Source organism: Glycine max, chromosome 9 (assembly GCF_000004515.6).
Source record: "Glycine max cultivar Williams 82 chromosome 9, Glycine_max_v4.0, whole genome shotgun sequence".
Taxonomy (NCBI): Eukaryota; Viridiplantae; Streptophyta; class Magnoliopsida; order Fabales; family Fabaceae; genus Glycine; species Glycine max.
Window position 1 is genome coordinate 21,162,230 of NC_038245.2, and position 15,789 is coordinate 21,178,018.

Here is a 15,789-nt window from a genome sequence, read left to right on the forward strand (position 1 = left end):
TTATAATTGAAACCATGACATTTTTTATCATATATTATGAAATCTAAATTATAATTATATAATTTTTTCTTTTTATATTATAATTTCCCTTTTCATTTTAAATAATAATTACTTATATTTTGAAACTATTTATGTTTTTTAAAAAAATCTTGAACTAAAGCTACTTATTTTTATATTTAAATTAAAAATATACCCACAAAATCATGATACTTTAATATTAATGAAAACTGAAGTTTTCTTTAAATGCACAGTTAAAAAATTCTCATACAAACGAATGGTAGGGAAAAGTAACAATAGAATAGCTCCCACAACTTGGGAGAAAATAATTTGAGTAGAATCACTTTGCTATTTTCAGAAAGAAAATGCCTTTATTTTTCGTACAAAAAAATTTATGTTAGGAGAATAATACTCTAATTTAAAATAGAAAAACTCCAAATTCAAAAAATAATTATATAGAGCTTATAATATGGTTAGATGTAGAGAAAGAAACAATAGATTTAAAAAAAAAAACAATTTATATATTTGATCATAAAAACAAAAGATAAAAAGGAAAGATTAAAAACGAATTTAAAATTTCCCTTTTTCTAACTTAAATTTGATTTAAATTCTTTTATTTTTCTTTCTTCATCCAAATAAATTAAAGTCACGAATTTATGTATTTATTTATAAGCGGGGAAGGAAGAGAAAAAAAAGGTGCCAGCTATTTCCAACAATAAACGTGACCCGCATGGATGAGATAATTCGAAAACGAAATAGACGGCCACGATCTTCCTAAATGGCATTTGCGGTTCATTTGAGGCGCATTTCATTTGCCATAACTTTCCTTTTTTAAACCACACTGCGGGTACCTCAGCCACACAAAGCCACGTTCGTTAAAAATAGAAAGCACAACACATAAGCTACGCACACGTAGCTTCCTTCATTTCGGAAATTCTAAGGTACTCATCACATCACATTCTCCAACTTTCTTCTTTCCTTATTTCACACATTGCATCATCAATTCTTCGCAGGTGACAATTAATTCGTTAACAGTTTGCACTCAATTGTACATTAGCTTAATCTTTTTAATGTGAGACTTCGATCATGTTGAAAATGCAGCATTTTTTTGTGCGATCATCATGAATTGTTATCTTTTGATTAATCTTTTTCCTTATGTGACACATAGAATTGACATTTAATAATCTTATTGACACTAACTCTTGTTTTTAATTAGCTTCATTGTTTATATGAGAATTTTTGTAATGTTTGGTGTGTTTTGCAGCAATCAATAAAAGATGGCAGATGGTGAGGATATCCAACCTCTTGTTTGTGATAATGGAACTGGAATGGTCAAGGTAATGTATATGGATTCATTTTTGTGTTGTTTTGCTTGTTCATCTTAAAGGTATTGGTTTTGGACAAAAAAAATGCATTTCCATAGATTTTTTAGTGTTGTTCTCCAATCAGAATTTGGAGTTTTACCTCATCAATTCGTATTAACATTGATGGAACCTTTATTAGGAGGATAACTAAGCTGAAATTCTAATTCTGATCCACGAACAACATCAAAAGCACAATAGAACTGCATCTAAGTTTTGTCTTTTGGTTTTTGATGATACTAGATTTTGACCCGTGGGATACAAAGAGAGAACTAATTGGGTGAGTACTTCAAATTATGTTCAATTTTGCAGGCTGGATTTGCTGGAGATGATGCTCCAAGGGCCGTGTTCCCTAGCATTGTGGGTCGTCCACGCCACACTGGTGTGATGGTTGGAATGGGGCAAAAGGATGCATATGTTGGTGATGAGGCTCAATCCAAGAGGGGTATTTTGACATTGAAATACCCAATTGAGCATGGCATAGTTAACAACTGGGATGACATGGAGAAAATCTGGCATCACACTTTCTACAACGAGCTGCGTGTGGCCCCGGAAGAGCACCCTGTTCTCCTCACAGAAGCACCACTTAATCCTAAGGCCAACCGTGAGAAAATGACACAGATTATGTTTGAGACCTTCAACACTCCAGCTATGTATGTTGCCATCCAAGCAGTGCTTTCTCTTTATGCTAGTGGCCGTACAACTGGTAAAGATTCTTCAATGTCTGTTTTTCCTTTTCTTGGTTTCTGGTAATTTGGGGCATGGTGCATGGTACTTGTATCTTTAGTGTTGTCAATTGTCATGACACTTGTATTTTATTAGAATCTCAAGATGATTTTCAAATAATATAGTTTAAATGTCCATATGAAATTGTGCGTGCTAATCAATTGAGTTTCAGTCTTTTATTTTAAACATTTTGTGGGAATTAATAATGTCATACATTTGAATGGTAGGTGTTGGGATACCAACATTGTTTGGATGTCAATTACCTATTGTGATGCCTTTGCATGCCATATCTTCATAAACAAAATTGCGATACATTCTAAGGGAGTTTCAATACATATTAAAATTGATTTTTCGGCATGGTGCATGGTATTTGGTTAGAATTTCAAGATGATTTTTTAATGAGTATATTTTAAATGGCCATTATGAAATTGTATATACTAATCAATCAAGTTTGATTTTTTTATTTATAAACATTTTGTGGGAATTAATAGAGTCATACATTCTGTTTATTTCAATACTAGTGCAGATTTTCAAGAATGTTAAGTGAGAATGAGATCTGAGGGACAATGAAATGGGTTGAAAACGTAGTTTTTAACTGTTTGAACATGCTTTCATGTAGGTATTGTTCTGGATTCTGGTGATGGTGTCAGCCACACAGTTCCAATCTATGAAGGCTATGCCCTGCCACATGCAATCCTTCGTTTGGATCTTGCGGGGCGTGACCTCACCGATGCCCTCATGAAGATCTTAACCGAGCGCGGCTACTCTTTCACCACCACTGCTGAGAGAGAAATTGTGAGAGATGTTAAGGAAAAATTGGCCTACATTGCTCTTGACTATGAGCAAGAGCTGGAAACAGCAAAGACAAGCTCAGCTGTTGAGAAGAGCTACGAGCTACCTGATGGACAGGTGATCACGATTGGCGCGGAACGGTTCCGTTGCCCTGAAGTGCTCTTCCAGCCATCCATGATTGGGATGGAGTCTCCTGGCATCCATGAGACCACATACAACTCCATCATGAAGTGTGATGTTGACATCAGGAAGGACCTCTATGGTAACATTGTGTTGAGTGGTGGCTCAACAATGTTCCCTGGCATTGCTGATAGGATGAGCAAGGAGATCACAGCATTAGCACCAAGCAGCATGAAAATTAAGGTGGTGGCACCACCAGAGAGGAAGTACAGTGTCTGGATTGGAGGCTCCATTTTGGCATCCCTCAGCACCTTCCAACAGGTACATCACTTGGCTTTGATAACATATGAATGAAATTTGTGTGGTTTTGTATTGTTGATTCTGGAAACTAATCAGGGAACTCTATTTGAAGAATAAGTAGGCACCAATAAAATTAAGGGAAAAGAAAAGGAGGAGGGAATAACCAACATAATACTCAGTTATTAAAGGGAAAGGAAACTGGTTTAAATTAAAATTGATGTGAAACAAATGTAGTTTGCAGAGGTTGATAGTGTATGGTAATTGTACAACCTTTTTTTAGCTTCCCTTCTTAAAACAAGAAGCTTCTCTAATTAACTTTTGTGAAAGCTCCTTTTGTGCTTTCTTCACTAAAAATTTACTATTATTTTCTAGGGTCTTTTTAGAATTATTTTTGGTTCAACTTCTCCTTTTTAAGAAAAGAACCAAAAAGTTGTGCTAACACTATCTTAGTACTGATCTGATGCTTTTTTCTGATAACACTTAAATGTTTTCCTGATAATTTTTTTCTTTCCTGAGAGCAGATGTGGATTGCAAAGGCAGAATATGATGAATCTGGCCCTTCAATTGTTCACAGGAAATGCTTCTAATAATGCAGAGAGTTCAGGAAATTTTAATATATACTCCGTACTACAGAAATACCATAAAGTGGTTGAGGAAGTTTTATTTTCTATTCTTTACCATTTTTTAACCATGTTTTTGTGTTTTCCTCTATTAATATGTTGGGATAAGAAGAGCGTGAAAGCAAAGCGTGATATATAAGATTCTTTTTTTTATTCATTTTCATTTTGTTGTAGAAGAGCTGTGTATTGTTATTGATTTGATTTGGTTGAATCAAATTCTCTTTTAAGTATTTTGATTAGAATAGAGGTATGTATTTTGATTTATTGTTCTGTGAACGAAGGAGTCATTGTTGTTCACGGACCGATCTTTTATTTTTATATAATAATTGATATTTGGCCAACCTTGCATGTGATAACATAATGAAAGTTATTGCAGTGCAATTTTCATTAAAAAAATAGATTATATGAGTTTAATACGATCATTCATTCACAATTCATATGTTAAAGAAATAGATTATATGAGTTTAATACGATCATTAAAAAAATAGATTATATGTGTTAAAGAAATTTTAAAAAAATGGGTCATATGGGCAGCATGAGTTTCCACCATCTTGAGTCACAATGAAGCCGTACAGAAGAATAACAACTTGCCACGTATGAAGATTAGAGAACAAGTTCACCAACCACACAGGATAAGAGATTGAGATCACAAGCCATTGGAGCTCACGATTTAGCTGTAAGAGGTAACAAAGTATAAAAGAAAATTGGTATCAAGAAAGATGAATTCGTGAAAATGAGGGCTAATATATACAATTTAGGAGGAGTAGAGTCTCTTGTTAGGATAAGAACCAAGGATTTGCCCAATGTAACTTACCAGAAATAACAAAAGCAGAACAAACAACTGAATAATGAAGAGTCACTTGCCTAACATTAACCAAAATAAAATGATAAGTTGAGCTTAATCATCCATAAATCCATTCACTATGTGTGGTTGGTATTAATTAGAAGCATGTGTATAAAATTAAAAAAACCGACGTAATCAATTGAACTAAGTGTTAAAACTTTTGTACTTACACCACTTATAATTTAATAAGTGAAGAAAAGATAGACATGTGTCATATTTAAACATATTATATATACTAGTATATTTGCGTCATTTTTATAAATTGGACGTCAAAATGTGATAATACATGTGTTCTTCAAGTCTAACCAGACACGCACTATGTAGAACATGAAATTAAATAATCTAACAATTAAATTGAAAGTTCTTAAAAATAAAAAATAATTGATATTATTGTACTATTTTATTTTACCAAATAATATATTATTTAAAATATAAGTAAATATTCATCATTACTAAATAACATACCAACAAATATCTTATTTATATGAAATTTAATATATTTAAATACCAAATGATTGAATGTTGAATAACCAACTTGATATAAGTAAAAGTGACTTTTATCTTTTAATTAAATAGTTTAAGGTTTAAATCTTAATTAATTTTGAATATGAAATAAATTATGATAGAAGAGAAAGTTGATCATGTGTACTTAATATTTGCTTTTAACAAGGATAATTTAGTATAATATCATGATTAAAAAATATATTGAATGTTGAACTGATTAATTTATTTTATATTTTACGTAAATTTATTAAATAAGTACCTAGTATCTATTGATTCTCTAACATTAAAGTGGAAGCTTATCTTAGGGAAATGTGATAAGTCACCACCACCGTCATCACCATTTGCCATCTCTCAAATACGAGAATCACATAGATTTTAGATATAGTGACAGCTGACACAAGAAAATTGACAGCAAGGAGTGTGTACGAGAATCACATAAATTTTAGATAGAGTGACAGCTGACACAAGAAAATTGACAGCAAGGAGTGTGTGGTCTTAACAGAATCCTTATATTCATTCACAAATCACAGCATAGTATGATGATAAAAACTTACCATTTGCACGGAAAAGTATTTTGTTTAATTGATCGATGACAGACAGTGGGCTGGAATGGAATTCCACTAGGATTAAAATGAAGCAGACAATGTACGATACCAAAGTTTCTTTGGGTACAAATTCTTGATAAATCATCAAAAGGACTCTAGGAATTACTTTTACAAAAAAATTTGGAGAATCTGTTTTGAAAATAATTATCAAGGGATCTTTTTTTCAAAATTCTTCGTCATTACTATAAGCGAAATAACATGTGGGTTGGCGAAATAGGCATGACAAATTCTTTTCTTTTTAATTACATAATAATTAAATTAATTTTAAATAATTACATAATAAATGAGAGTTAATATTTTTTCTTTCCATTTATGTTCAGGAAAATTAATTCTCATTTATTATGTTAATATTTTAATTTTAGTATATATTTTTTCTTTCCTTTTTAAATTTTTTTTTAATTTTAGTATATATTTTTTCTTGTTTGTCCACTGCATGCGTGCCACGTCAACCGCGAAACTCTCACCCCTATTTCGCTAATACCACCAGCGAAACCCACCGTTGCCGTGACGTGATGGGTGCCTGTTTCGTCAACCCCACTGACGAATGTCATGTTGTCCCTACCACGTGATGTTTCGCTTCCAGTAATGACGGAAAGCTTTGAAAACAGACCTCCTTAGTAATTACTTTCAAAACAGACTCAGTTTCGAAAAAAGTTTGTAAAAGTGATTCCTTGGGTCAATTTGCCTCATCGAAACATCTTTTTTTTTTGTTAATACATGCGAAGTTATTGAATATTTTGTGAAAATAACAATACCGGTAATAAATTTGTCACGAATTTATATATTTTTTAAAAAATATTATTTTTATTAATAATTCTTTCTCTTTTAAATGCATATTAATATAATGTCTTTTTTATTTAATTAGTAGTCTTTTTAATCTAAATGAGACAATATGAATTGTATAAATGAGGAAGTTTAAAAAGTTGAATCTTCCAAAGTAGGTAGTATTATTTTTAGAGTTTAATACCTATGCACTTATATTATAAAATAATTTTGTAATTTTATATTATTATTTAATCATAAATCATTATTTGAATTATTTTAAGATAATTATTTGAAGGCTTAAATGATTTTTTCATACTTAAAAAATAGGTTGTTTTCATATTACTACTTAAACGTTCATTTTTTTCAAGTACCTGAAATTTTTTTTGTTTCAAGGTAATATCTACCGTTAGTCTTTTTTTGTTTTATGATAACGTGACATACGAAATGTCATGTCATCAAATCACATCAATGTCACATTATTTTTTATTATTTTTAAAAAAATCTCTTTCTTCCTCTTCCCCTTTTTCTCCTTCTTCCCTTTCTTCTCGATTGCGTCACCGTCGTCCTCTACTGCCAACTGCTCCAACACACCGTCCTCCTCATCATGGAACCCAAATCTCCAACCATCTAAAGTGGATGCGAATATAGCATTCCATTTCTGTGGCTGAAAAACATCCTCGTTATCGTCATAGTCCTCAAGGGTCTCGTTGGTGTGGTGTCGGTGTTAGCGAGGAGGGAATCCCTGTTGGAGGCCTTGTGAACGATTCATAAAAGGCACATGTAGGCCTTTGAGGGAGTGAGTTTGAGTTCGATGATTAAGCGGTCAAGTTTGTTAAGGACGAGGTAGGGGAGAGGCGCTCGATCCAGCACGGGCAAAGGACAACACGGGTCTAGATGTGGATGCCCTCAATGGCGTCGACAAGGAGGAGGGCATTGTCGCTGAGTCGGGCAATGGCGGAGACCTCGTTGCAAAAGTCGATGTGGTCGAGGGAGTCGATGAGGTTCACCATATAGCAGAGGAGGATGGAGGAGTTCTTCATCGTGATAGTGCGGCGTTGCTCCTCATCCAAGTAGTCCATGAACCAAATGCAACCATTGAGCTTCAGGTGGACGACGTCGCCGCCCGTGGCAACGCAAGCAGTTTTATTAATGAAATATAATAATATGATTTTATTTAAAATAATAAATAATGACATGGCCAGATCTACCTACGTGTTTAGTGAAAGGTTTGATGGCATGACATTCAATTTGTCACATCATCATTTAACAAAATGAGACTAATAACAAATATTACTTTGAAACATAATTTTTTTTTAAGTATTTAGTTGAAAAAAATGAATGTTAGGTAATAATCTAAAAACAATCTATTTTTGAAAAACTTATTTAAATCTTATATAAAAAGTCAATAAATTTATCATATATAAATTGATTATAATTGAATGAATACATCAAACTTGTTTACGCAAGTTTTACACACTCAGTGTATAACCCTTTTCTCTCCTATCTTACTAATATCCCTGATAAATATGACTTTAAATTTTCATACAACTTTACTTCTCAATGCTTTGGAAATTGACCGAAGAAAAAAGGCATAGTGTCATGCTTGGTGTTTAGTACCCAAGATAGAAAAAGTACATTTGGAAGTGCTTCAAATTCACAAAGGAAATTTACTTGAATTTAATGTCAAAAAAATTACTTAAAGCAAATTTGACCTTTATTCTAAATCAAACAATAAAACTATAGTTTGGAACCGGGACTACATGCTTCATGCCCAAAAGTGCAAAAAGTAAAGCCATTTGAGAATTTCTTTCAAACCTCGTTATCAAAAGGGGTTCCAAAGTTGTGGACAGAAACAAGTATATTTTAGTAGTAAGAGTTAAAACCATGGTTCACGTTATCGACATTATTCAATCAAACAAGCTATAACGGTATGTAAACAATGAAGAGAAAAACATGACTTCCCTAATTTATCACCACCAGCAAACGTGTTTCCAGTAGACAAGGTATAGTTTAAAACTTAAAAAAGTTAAGCAAGGAAAACCCTTGAAAAGTGAGAAGAAATGTTCAAGATAAACAACAATTAGATGTTGCAAAAATGTCTAATGAAGTATTGAATTTCTTTTAGCTTCCTTTTGGACCAATGAAGCAGCCAGTCAAGTTTGTTGGCTACAAATGAACCTTGTGATCATTCCAATCCCCGCAAATTTCTAAAATTTGATGGTCCAACTGTGTCAATAAACCCTTTGATGGACAAATCAGGAACTGTAACATTCTTGCCGCGCAACTCGTGGTCAATGAAGACAACAACCACAGTGATATCATCATGGAAGAAACGCCTAATCCCCTTTCCAATCTTCTGAAGGTCTTTATATCTCATTTCCCTTTTCCTAGCTGCCTCGTTTAAAGCTGCTTTAAGAAGTCTTCTTGCAATACCCTGATGTTCAAAAGAGTGTGTTAAAGAGTGTTATTAGCATTTATCTAAACACCAAGCAATAAGAAAAACTTAATGGCTTTTCATATCCAAGGGCAAAGATGATCGAAGGAAAAAAGACAAGTGGGAAAAGAATCGTACGATTCGTGGATTGTTATGAACAATCTCAGCAGCTTCCTGGTTTGTCAAGTGTTCCCAGAGTCCATCAGATGCAAAGATAATGAACTTATCATTAGGTTTTAACACTCTTGAACATATAGAAGGTTCTGCGGTTAGCACAGGTCGGCGGATAGGTTCAGGCAGGTGGAACCGTGGGAATGACGGATCAAATGAGAACTCTGGCCGCTTCAAATATGCATCTCCTATAGATCTGGATACCTGATCCCAGTCGTGGGGTGTACAAGAAAACTTATGTTACAATGAGCAACCCCAACCAACACAGCAGGCATCTCATTAATTGTTGTAAAATTAATTACATGAGCAAATGCAATAATTAGCAAGGAAGTGAATCAATCATGAATGCAGCTATCCTAAGTGTTTATCATATATAAAACAATTTTTGAATAAGTACTTGTCATAAATGTGCTTGTGTATAAGTTGTTCCTATAATCAAAGGAAAAATGAGATTTAAGTTGTTTTTACACAAGTCATAAGTTGTTCACATAGGATATCCTGGAGAACTTATTGAAATAAAGACGTAAACAGCTTATGGACAGATCATAGGTTATATTCGTAAGTTCTCCCAAACACTTGCAAAAATCTTGATGTCATAAGATAACAGTAAATAAGATCTTCCAAAATATGATTTATATAGACGAAAACAAGGGTATGGAAAAAAATATAAAACCATGTAACGGAAGTTGGGAGACACCTTGCTAAGAAAATCAATTCGCACAAAACCTCTGTATAGACACAAGGGAAGAATATTACATAGAAACAGAAGCAAAGACAAAACAACAAAGGCAACAACAACAACAACAACATAAACCATTAACAAAAATTGATTTCTAAAGAGAAAAGAAAAAGAAAACCTGGATGATGCCTTTAATGCGCCAGGTTCCTTGCTTCATAACTACAATTTGTGAATCTTCTGGATGCAAAGACCTGAGTTCTCGTCTAACCTCCTCTTTGCTAGCGTTGTGCTCTTTGGTCAACTGCTCAGCAATGATCTTGTTAGATCTACCTACAGAACCAATTACAGCGCGAGAGTCTCCAAGATTCGCAATATATAGCGTCCCTTTCCAGACAACACCAACCAGACAACAGGAACCCATTGCTGCTATCAATGGCTTTATTCCATAACTCCTTCGAACAAGAGTCAGAAACCCGTCCTCAGTAGCAGAAACAGCACTTCTGATAATATCTTCAGACATAGAACCATTTTCTTGAGCAACCCCTGCAATTAGATTAAATTTCAACAAAATTAAATAACTTCCAAAAGCAATGCAGTATCCAGAATATGCACAACATAAATAAAAGTAGAGGGGAAATGTGCTAGGATATGTAAAAAGATGCACAAATAAGAGAAAACAGAAACTGAGAATATGGAATTTCATAAACCATATTAATCCAGAATTAGTAGGTAAATCAATAATTCGCATGACCCTTTACTCACATCACATTATGTGTGCCAATTTTTCAAATATGTAACCCTACTCCTAGCACTCCAAATTACAACATATAATGGTCACACTAATTTCAAATGACATACTATGGTAACTTGATCGAGTGTGCGCCTTGATTGTATGAATAAAGTAATAATCTTCATTCCAAATTTTCCATCTTCTCCCATGTCACTTACACAACAAAGCAAACCATATAAAACTGTATTTACTCTGAAGTCAAAAAAAGGCATATCATTGACTGATATAAAAGAGGAAAACTCCCGCTCACACAAAAGCAAAGACAAATTGAGGAATAACTAATTAACTACATGATAATTAAAAAGGTTCAAACTTTAAAGGAAATATTTACCCTGTCCGATCTCTAGGATATGTATATATATACACATAAAATTTTAATAATAATTTCCTTCTAAAAACACCACTCAATTTTTTTTTCTTAAAAAAAGAAAGGAAACCACGTCTCTTAATCCTATCTATGACCTGAAAGCAAATTGAATTTTCCACAGTTTCCGTAGCCGCAAAAGCATGTAAAACTAAGAAACCAACAACAGAATCGGCCAGCCAGAAGAAGCACATAATCCAAATTAATGGTCCATCCAAATAATTCCAAGACCCCAAATCTCATAAGCAACCAAAAAGGTCCAAAATATCAACATTGATCAACCCTCCCCCAAATCAACGACACATCCCCCAAAACAAATCCATAAAATAAAAAATATCCTCCAAACAAACCAATTCCGCACAAGTCAGATAAGACTATTATAGGCAACAAAGTTCACTCACTCCTATTGTATTGAATGGCTCATACTCAATAATACTACTAATTAAGTTGGAATAGCGTTATGTTAGTTAATCCAAACATTCAATGGTACCCACAATTTTTTTTTTTATTCGTACCCCATTGCCCAGAGGCTCTTCGCTATGCGAAGGTATGGGGGAGGGATGTTGTACGCAGCCTTACCCTTGCATATGCAAAGAGGCTGTTTCCGGATTCGAACCCATGACCAACAAGTCACAAGGCACAACTTTACCGCTGCACCAGGGCTCGCCCTCAATGGTACCCACAATATTGGTATTATTATTGTTAAAAAAAAACCTTGTATTTCTGTCCAAATATTGATAGATTTGATCTTTTTGATACAAAGAGTAACTACTTCTACTACTATAGACGATAAAACTCTCCTTCCAAATTTTTAAGAGTTGCTACCGAAGAATCTAATTGTGAGACTATCTAGAACAATCTCGGGCCAGTTGATTCACACTCTAGGAATATAATGAATTCTTAAAAACAAGGAATTAAATCTAAATGTTTATTGAACTTTGAGAACATAGATAAAAAATAAAATAAAAACACATTTTTGGCCTATTATTATTGTTCACTAGAGTTATAAGGTTGGCTTGTGAAAGAAAAAACGAGGTGGTGAGTTCAAAACCTCCGATTAACAAACAAAATACTAATAACTAATGAAAAATGAAGAATTGAGAAAGGGTGGAAAAGGAGAAGGTGGACTCACTGATGAGATTAAGGAAGAGATGATCGTTGATGAAGCGCGAGGCTTCGGCGCCGCCGTGTCCGTCGTAGACGCCGACGAAGACGGCATCGGAGCCGGTCTCGACCTGGCTGTGATCCTCGATGACCTCGTTGGCCTGAACCACCGCGTAGGAGAATTCGCCGCACGAGTGTTTTTCGAGGTCCTTCCCCCACACAAGCGCGTCGCCGATGGTGGACACGTCATCGACATCACCATCCTTGCTCATACGCGCATATCGCCGCACCGGTCTCAAGCACGCCGACACTATCCTTGCCAGCCACGAAAACATCCCACATTTCCCTCTCTCACGGATCCCCAGAATATGAAGCCGGAGAGAGAGGAATGAAGAGGTGGATGATGAAATGCACCCAGATGGGGGAGAGGGAGAAAAACGAGTTTTTTTGGTGATGGGGGGTGAGAAAGATTGGAACTTTGAAAGAAAAAACTGGTGGGTGTGGAGGGAAGAGTGAGAAATGTGACGTGAAGAGAGGAACAAGAAGGTAAATAATGAAATGTACCCAGATGGAGGAGGTGGAGAGGAACAAGATTTTTGGTGATGGGGAGGGAAAAAGATTGGAACTTTGATTGAAAAAATTGGTGGGTGGGGAGGGGAGTGAGGCAGGGTGTGGATTGGGTGTGAATTCTGATGTGAAGAGAGAGAGAGAGAATAAGAATATTTTGAAAATTGTTGGATATGGAGAGAGAGAGAGATGGGGGATTATGCTATTGGAATTTTGAAGAGGGGGAAATAATTGGAATGGGACGATCTGGTCTATTAGAGAGTGAAGAAGAAGAAAGGAGAGAGTTGTTTTTTTTTTCTTTGTCAAGAATAGTGAAGGAGAATGGTTAAATACATGGTGTTGGCGAGTTGTACATGATGAACGGTGTTTTGTTTGTTTGCTATGTCTGAAAGAAGGTTGATTTGAGATAGCGGGATTGTTTGGTAAGTGAAAGTGGGGTTGGTTAATTTTTATTATGGGAGAAAATAAGGGAAATTTGTCTCTGAAAAAGAGTGGAGAGAGGTTGAAGAGGAACCTGGGGTGAGAGGAACAAGTTGAATTATGCCTCAGTTTGACTTTAAAAGTATGAATTGAAGAAGAAGAAGAAATGGCGTATCAGCTTTCCTTTTGTTGAATTTGTAGTGGAAAATGTTTTTTTTTTCTTGTTCGCGTCTTAATAGGGGGATGCACAGTGGACACAGATACACGAAGGAAAGAAAGGAAATATAACATAATAAAATAGATAATATATAATGAAGAAAGTGATAAAATAAAGTATAAATTTGCCTTCAGATTTTTCTATATTTGGTCAAATTTAATTTCAATTCTTACATTTTTTAAACAGTAAATTTTATCTTTATATTTTTAAAATGTGATTAATTTTGTCAAGTCAAAGTAAATATAAGATTGTCGACGAAATTTACTACATTTCAAACATATGATTATTACTAAAGTTATTAATTTTAAAATGTAAGAACTAAAGTAAATTTTTATCAAATCTTAAAGGATCTTAAATATATTTTATTCAAAAATTAATTTAAATTAACAATAACTTACATGAGAAAGAAATATGTTTTTTATTGGTTGATAGGATTATAGACGAAATTTACTACATTTCAAAAATATGAATATTAATAAAATTATTGTTTCGAAATGTATGAATTAATGTGAATTTTCAGTAAATCTTAAAAGATCTGAAATATATTTTATTAAGAAATTAATTTAATTTATAATTGAGGAAAGTAACGATAACTTATGTGAGAAACAAGTCTTTATACTAGTTGCAAGAGATCTCTATATATAATTTTTTAAAATAAAAAGTAAAACAGAACAAAAAAAACAGTTGAAGAAAATAATGACAATAATTATATTTTAAATGTTCATAAAAGAAATGTAAAAAGTTATATATTAAAAGATAATTTAGGAATAAAAAATATATACATCCTAAGGAATATATGTCTTTGTTAATAGTTATAAATGCAAGAGTTACATTGTAAATTTATAAAATGAAAAAAAGAAAGAAAAAAATCGTTTGTGAATTGATAATTCAAAAGAAAATTAATTTATTTTATAATTGAAGAAAGTAACGATAACTTATGTGAGAAAGAAGTAATTTATATGCGAGAGTTACATTTTGAATTTATAAAATGAAAAAATAAATAGTTAACAAGAGAAAATCGTTCGTGGATTTATAATATAAAAGAATTTTGTATTCTCATTTAATTATGAATTTTAATATATTATAATTTTTTTTACTCTTATAATAACCATGTTTTTTTAAAATGAGCATAATAATTATCTTAAAAATTATATATTTTTATTGATTAATAATGTAAAATTTCTTACACTAACAATACATAAAATTGAAATTAAAAAATACTAGTAAAATTTATTTATTGAAAATACGAAAACTATTTGACATTTTTTTATTTATTACTAAAATATTTAATAATATATAATTATTTTTCTTAAAATAAAAATATTTGTGAAACTTTTTTTGTAAATTGATATTAATTTCATATTTTTAAGAAATTCAGTGACAAAAAACTCATAAAATAAGTAAACTAAAGACTGAGAATTCGTCAGACTAATATACCTTTCTTTACTCGTGTACCCAAAAAAATACCATTCTTTACTCTCATTCAAATTCTCCTTATTTGATTTTTTCTTTTCTTTCCAATGACCATTACTTTGTTTTTCCTCCTCAAATTGACAAGATTACTGTATTTAACTAATCGCTATCAATTTCATTTGGTTGAATAAAGATATTGCTGGACGGTGACCAGCTTCCAACAATTTGGCCTATTCAGATTTCACTATTCTTATTAAGAACAAGAATTTCAATTGCCAAGTCCCAAGCTCGGTCTATGGTCCATTCAGATTATTTTTTTATTCATTAACATGGAAAATTTATTAGAATATGTTGTGAAATTATATCATCTCCAATGTGAAATTTAAGTAATTTATTTTGACATCTTTATTTTATATTAATTGATTTTTATAATATCATGTCATAATTAAACAACTCAAATATATTTTATTTCATTTAATTTTAAGCCGCTTAACACGACACATAAATCATTTCTAATGATAAAAAAAATTAAAAATAAACAACTTATTATTGAACAACTAGAGTTTCAATATGTTATGAAGAAAACTTTTGCTAACAAATTCACCACGCCTTCTCTAAGTACACCGAATTAAGCGCATTATTGCATGTAATAATATCTCTCACGGTATGTTTGTAAAGACAGAAAGATTTTCCGAATTTTCTATGTTGCTTGTATGCTAGCTACAATTTTGTTGCTTAGACAAATGGGTAGGCCAAAAGGGTTCGGATTCATTAAATTTTTCAGTCCAATGATTGCATATATTTTGCATGAATTATAAATTATTTGAGGTGATATTAGCATGGATGAACATTGGCCACAAGTTATGGTATTCGCCCAGTGCAATGAAAAGGGGCTAAGAAGTAAGAATGGGAGGGACACCTGTAATTGAGTAGTTGTGGCTTATAAGTTGTGCAACATGTTTGGATGGATTAAAGGAGGGAAATTGTGCATTGCCG

At 32.8% G+C, this 15,789-nt stretch overlaps 2 protein-coding genes across 4 annotated transcripts; one reads left to right on the plus strand and one right to left on the minus strand.

Annotated features, from left to right (window-relative positions):
* Window positions 1–843: 843 nt before the first annotated feature.
* On the plus strand, window positions 844–4,146 carry LOC100777705 (actin). 3 transcript variants are annotated; one of them, XM_003533867.4, is made up of 5 exons: window positions 844–938; window positions 1,262–1,334; window positions 1,671–2,064; window positions 2,704–3,317; window positions 3,818–4,146. In XM_003533867.4, exons 2-5 carry the CDS (start codon window positions 1,275–1,277, stop codon window positions 3,881–3,883), a joined length of 1,134 nt encoding a protein of 377 aa, XP_003533915.1. In that variant the 5' UTR covers window positions 844–938; window positions 1,262–1,274; the 3' UTR covers window positions 3,884–4,146. The 3 variants fall into 3 exon arrangements, with proteins under 3 accessions (XP_003533915.1, XP_006587210.1, XP_006587211.1); XM_006587147.4 differs by having other exon boundaries at window positions 860–1,010; XM_006587148.4 differs by lacking the exon at window positions 844–938 and adding an exon at window positions 1,014–1,069.
* A 4,428-nt stretch (window positions 4,147–8,574) lies between these two features.
* LOC100778238 (probable protein phosphatase 2C 25) lies at window positions 8,575–13,367 on the minus strand. Its single transcript, XM_003533868.5, has 4 exons — window positions 12,205–13,367; window positions 10,097–10,461; window positions 9,207–9,443; window positions 8,575–9,068 (listed from the first exon to the last, which is right to left on the minus strand). Exons 1-4 carry the CDS (start codon window positions 12,509–12,511, stop codon window positions 8,820–8,822), a joined length of 1,158 nt encoding a protein of 385 aa, XP_003533916.1. The 5' UTR covers window positions 12,512–13,367; the 3' UTR covers window positions 8,575–8,819.
* Between the last annotated feature and the right edge of the window lie 2,422 nt (window positions 13,368–15,789).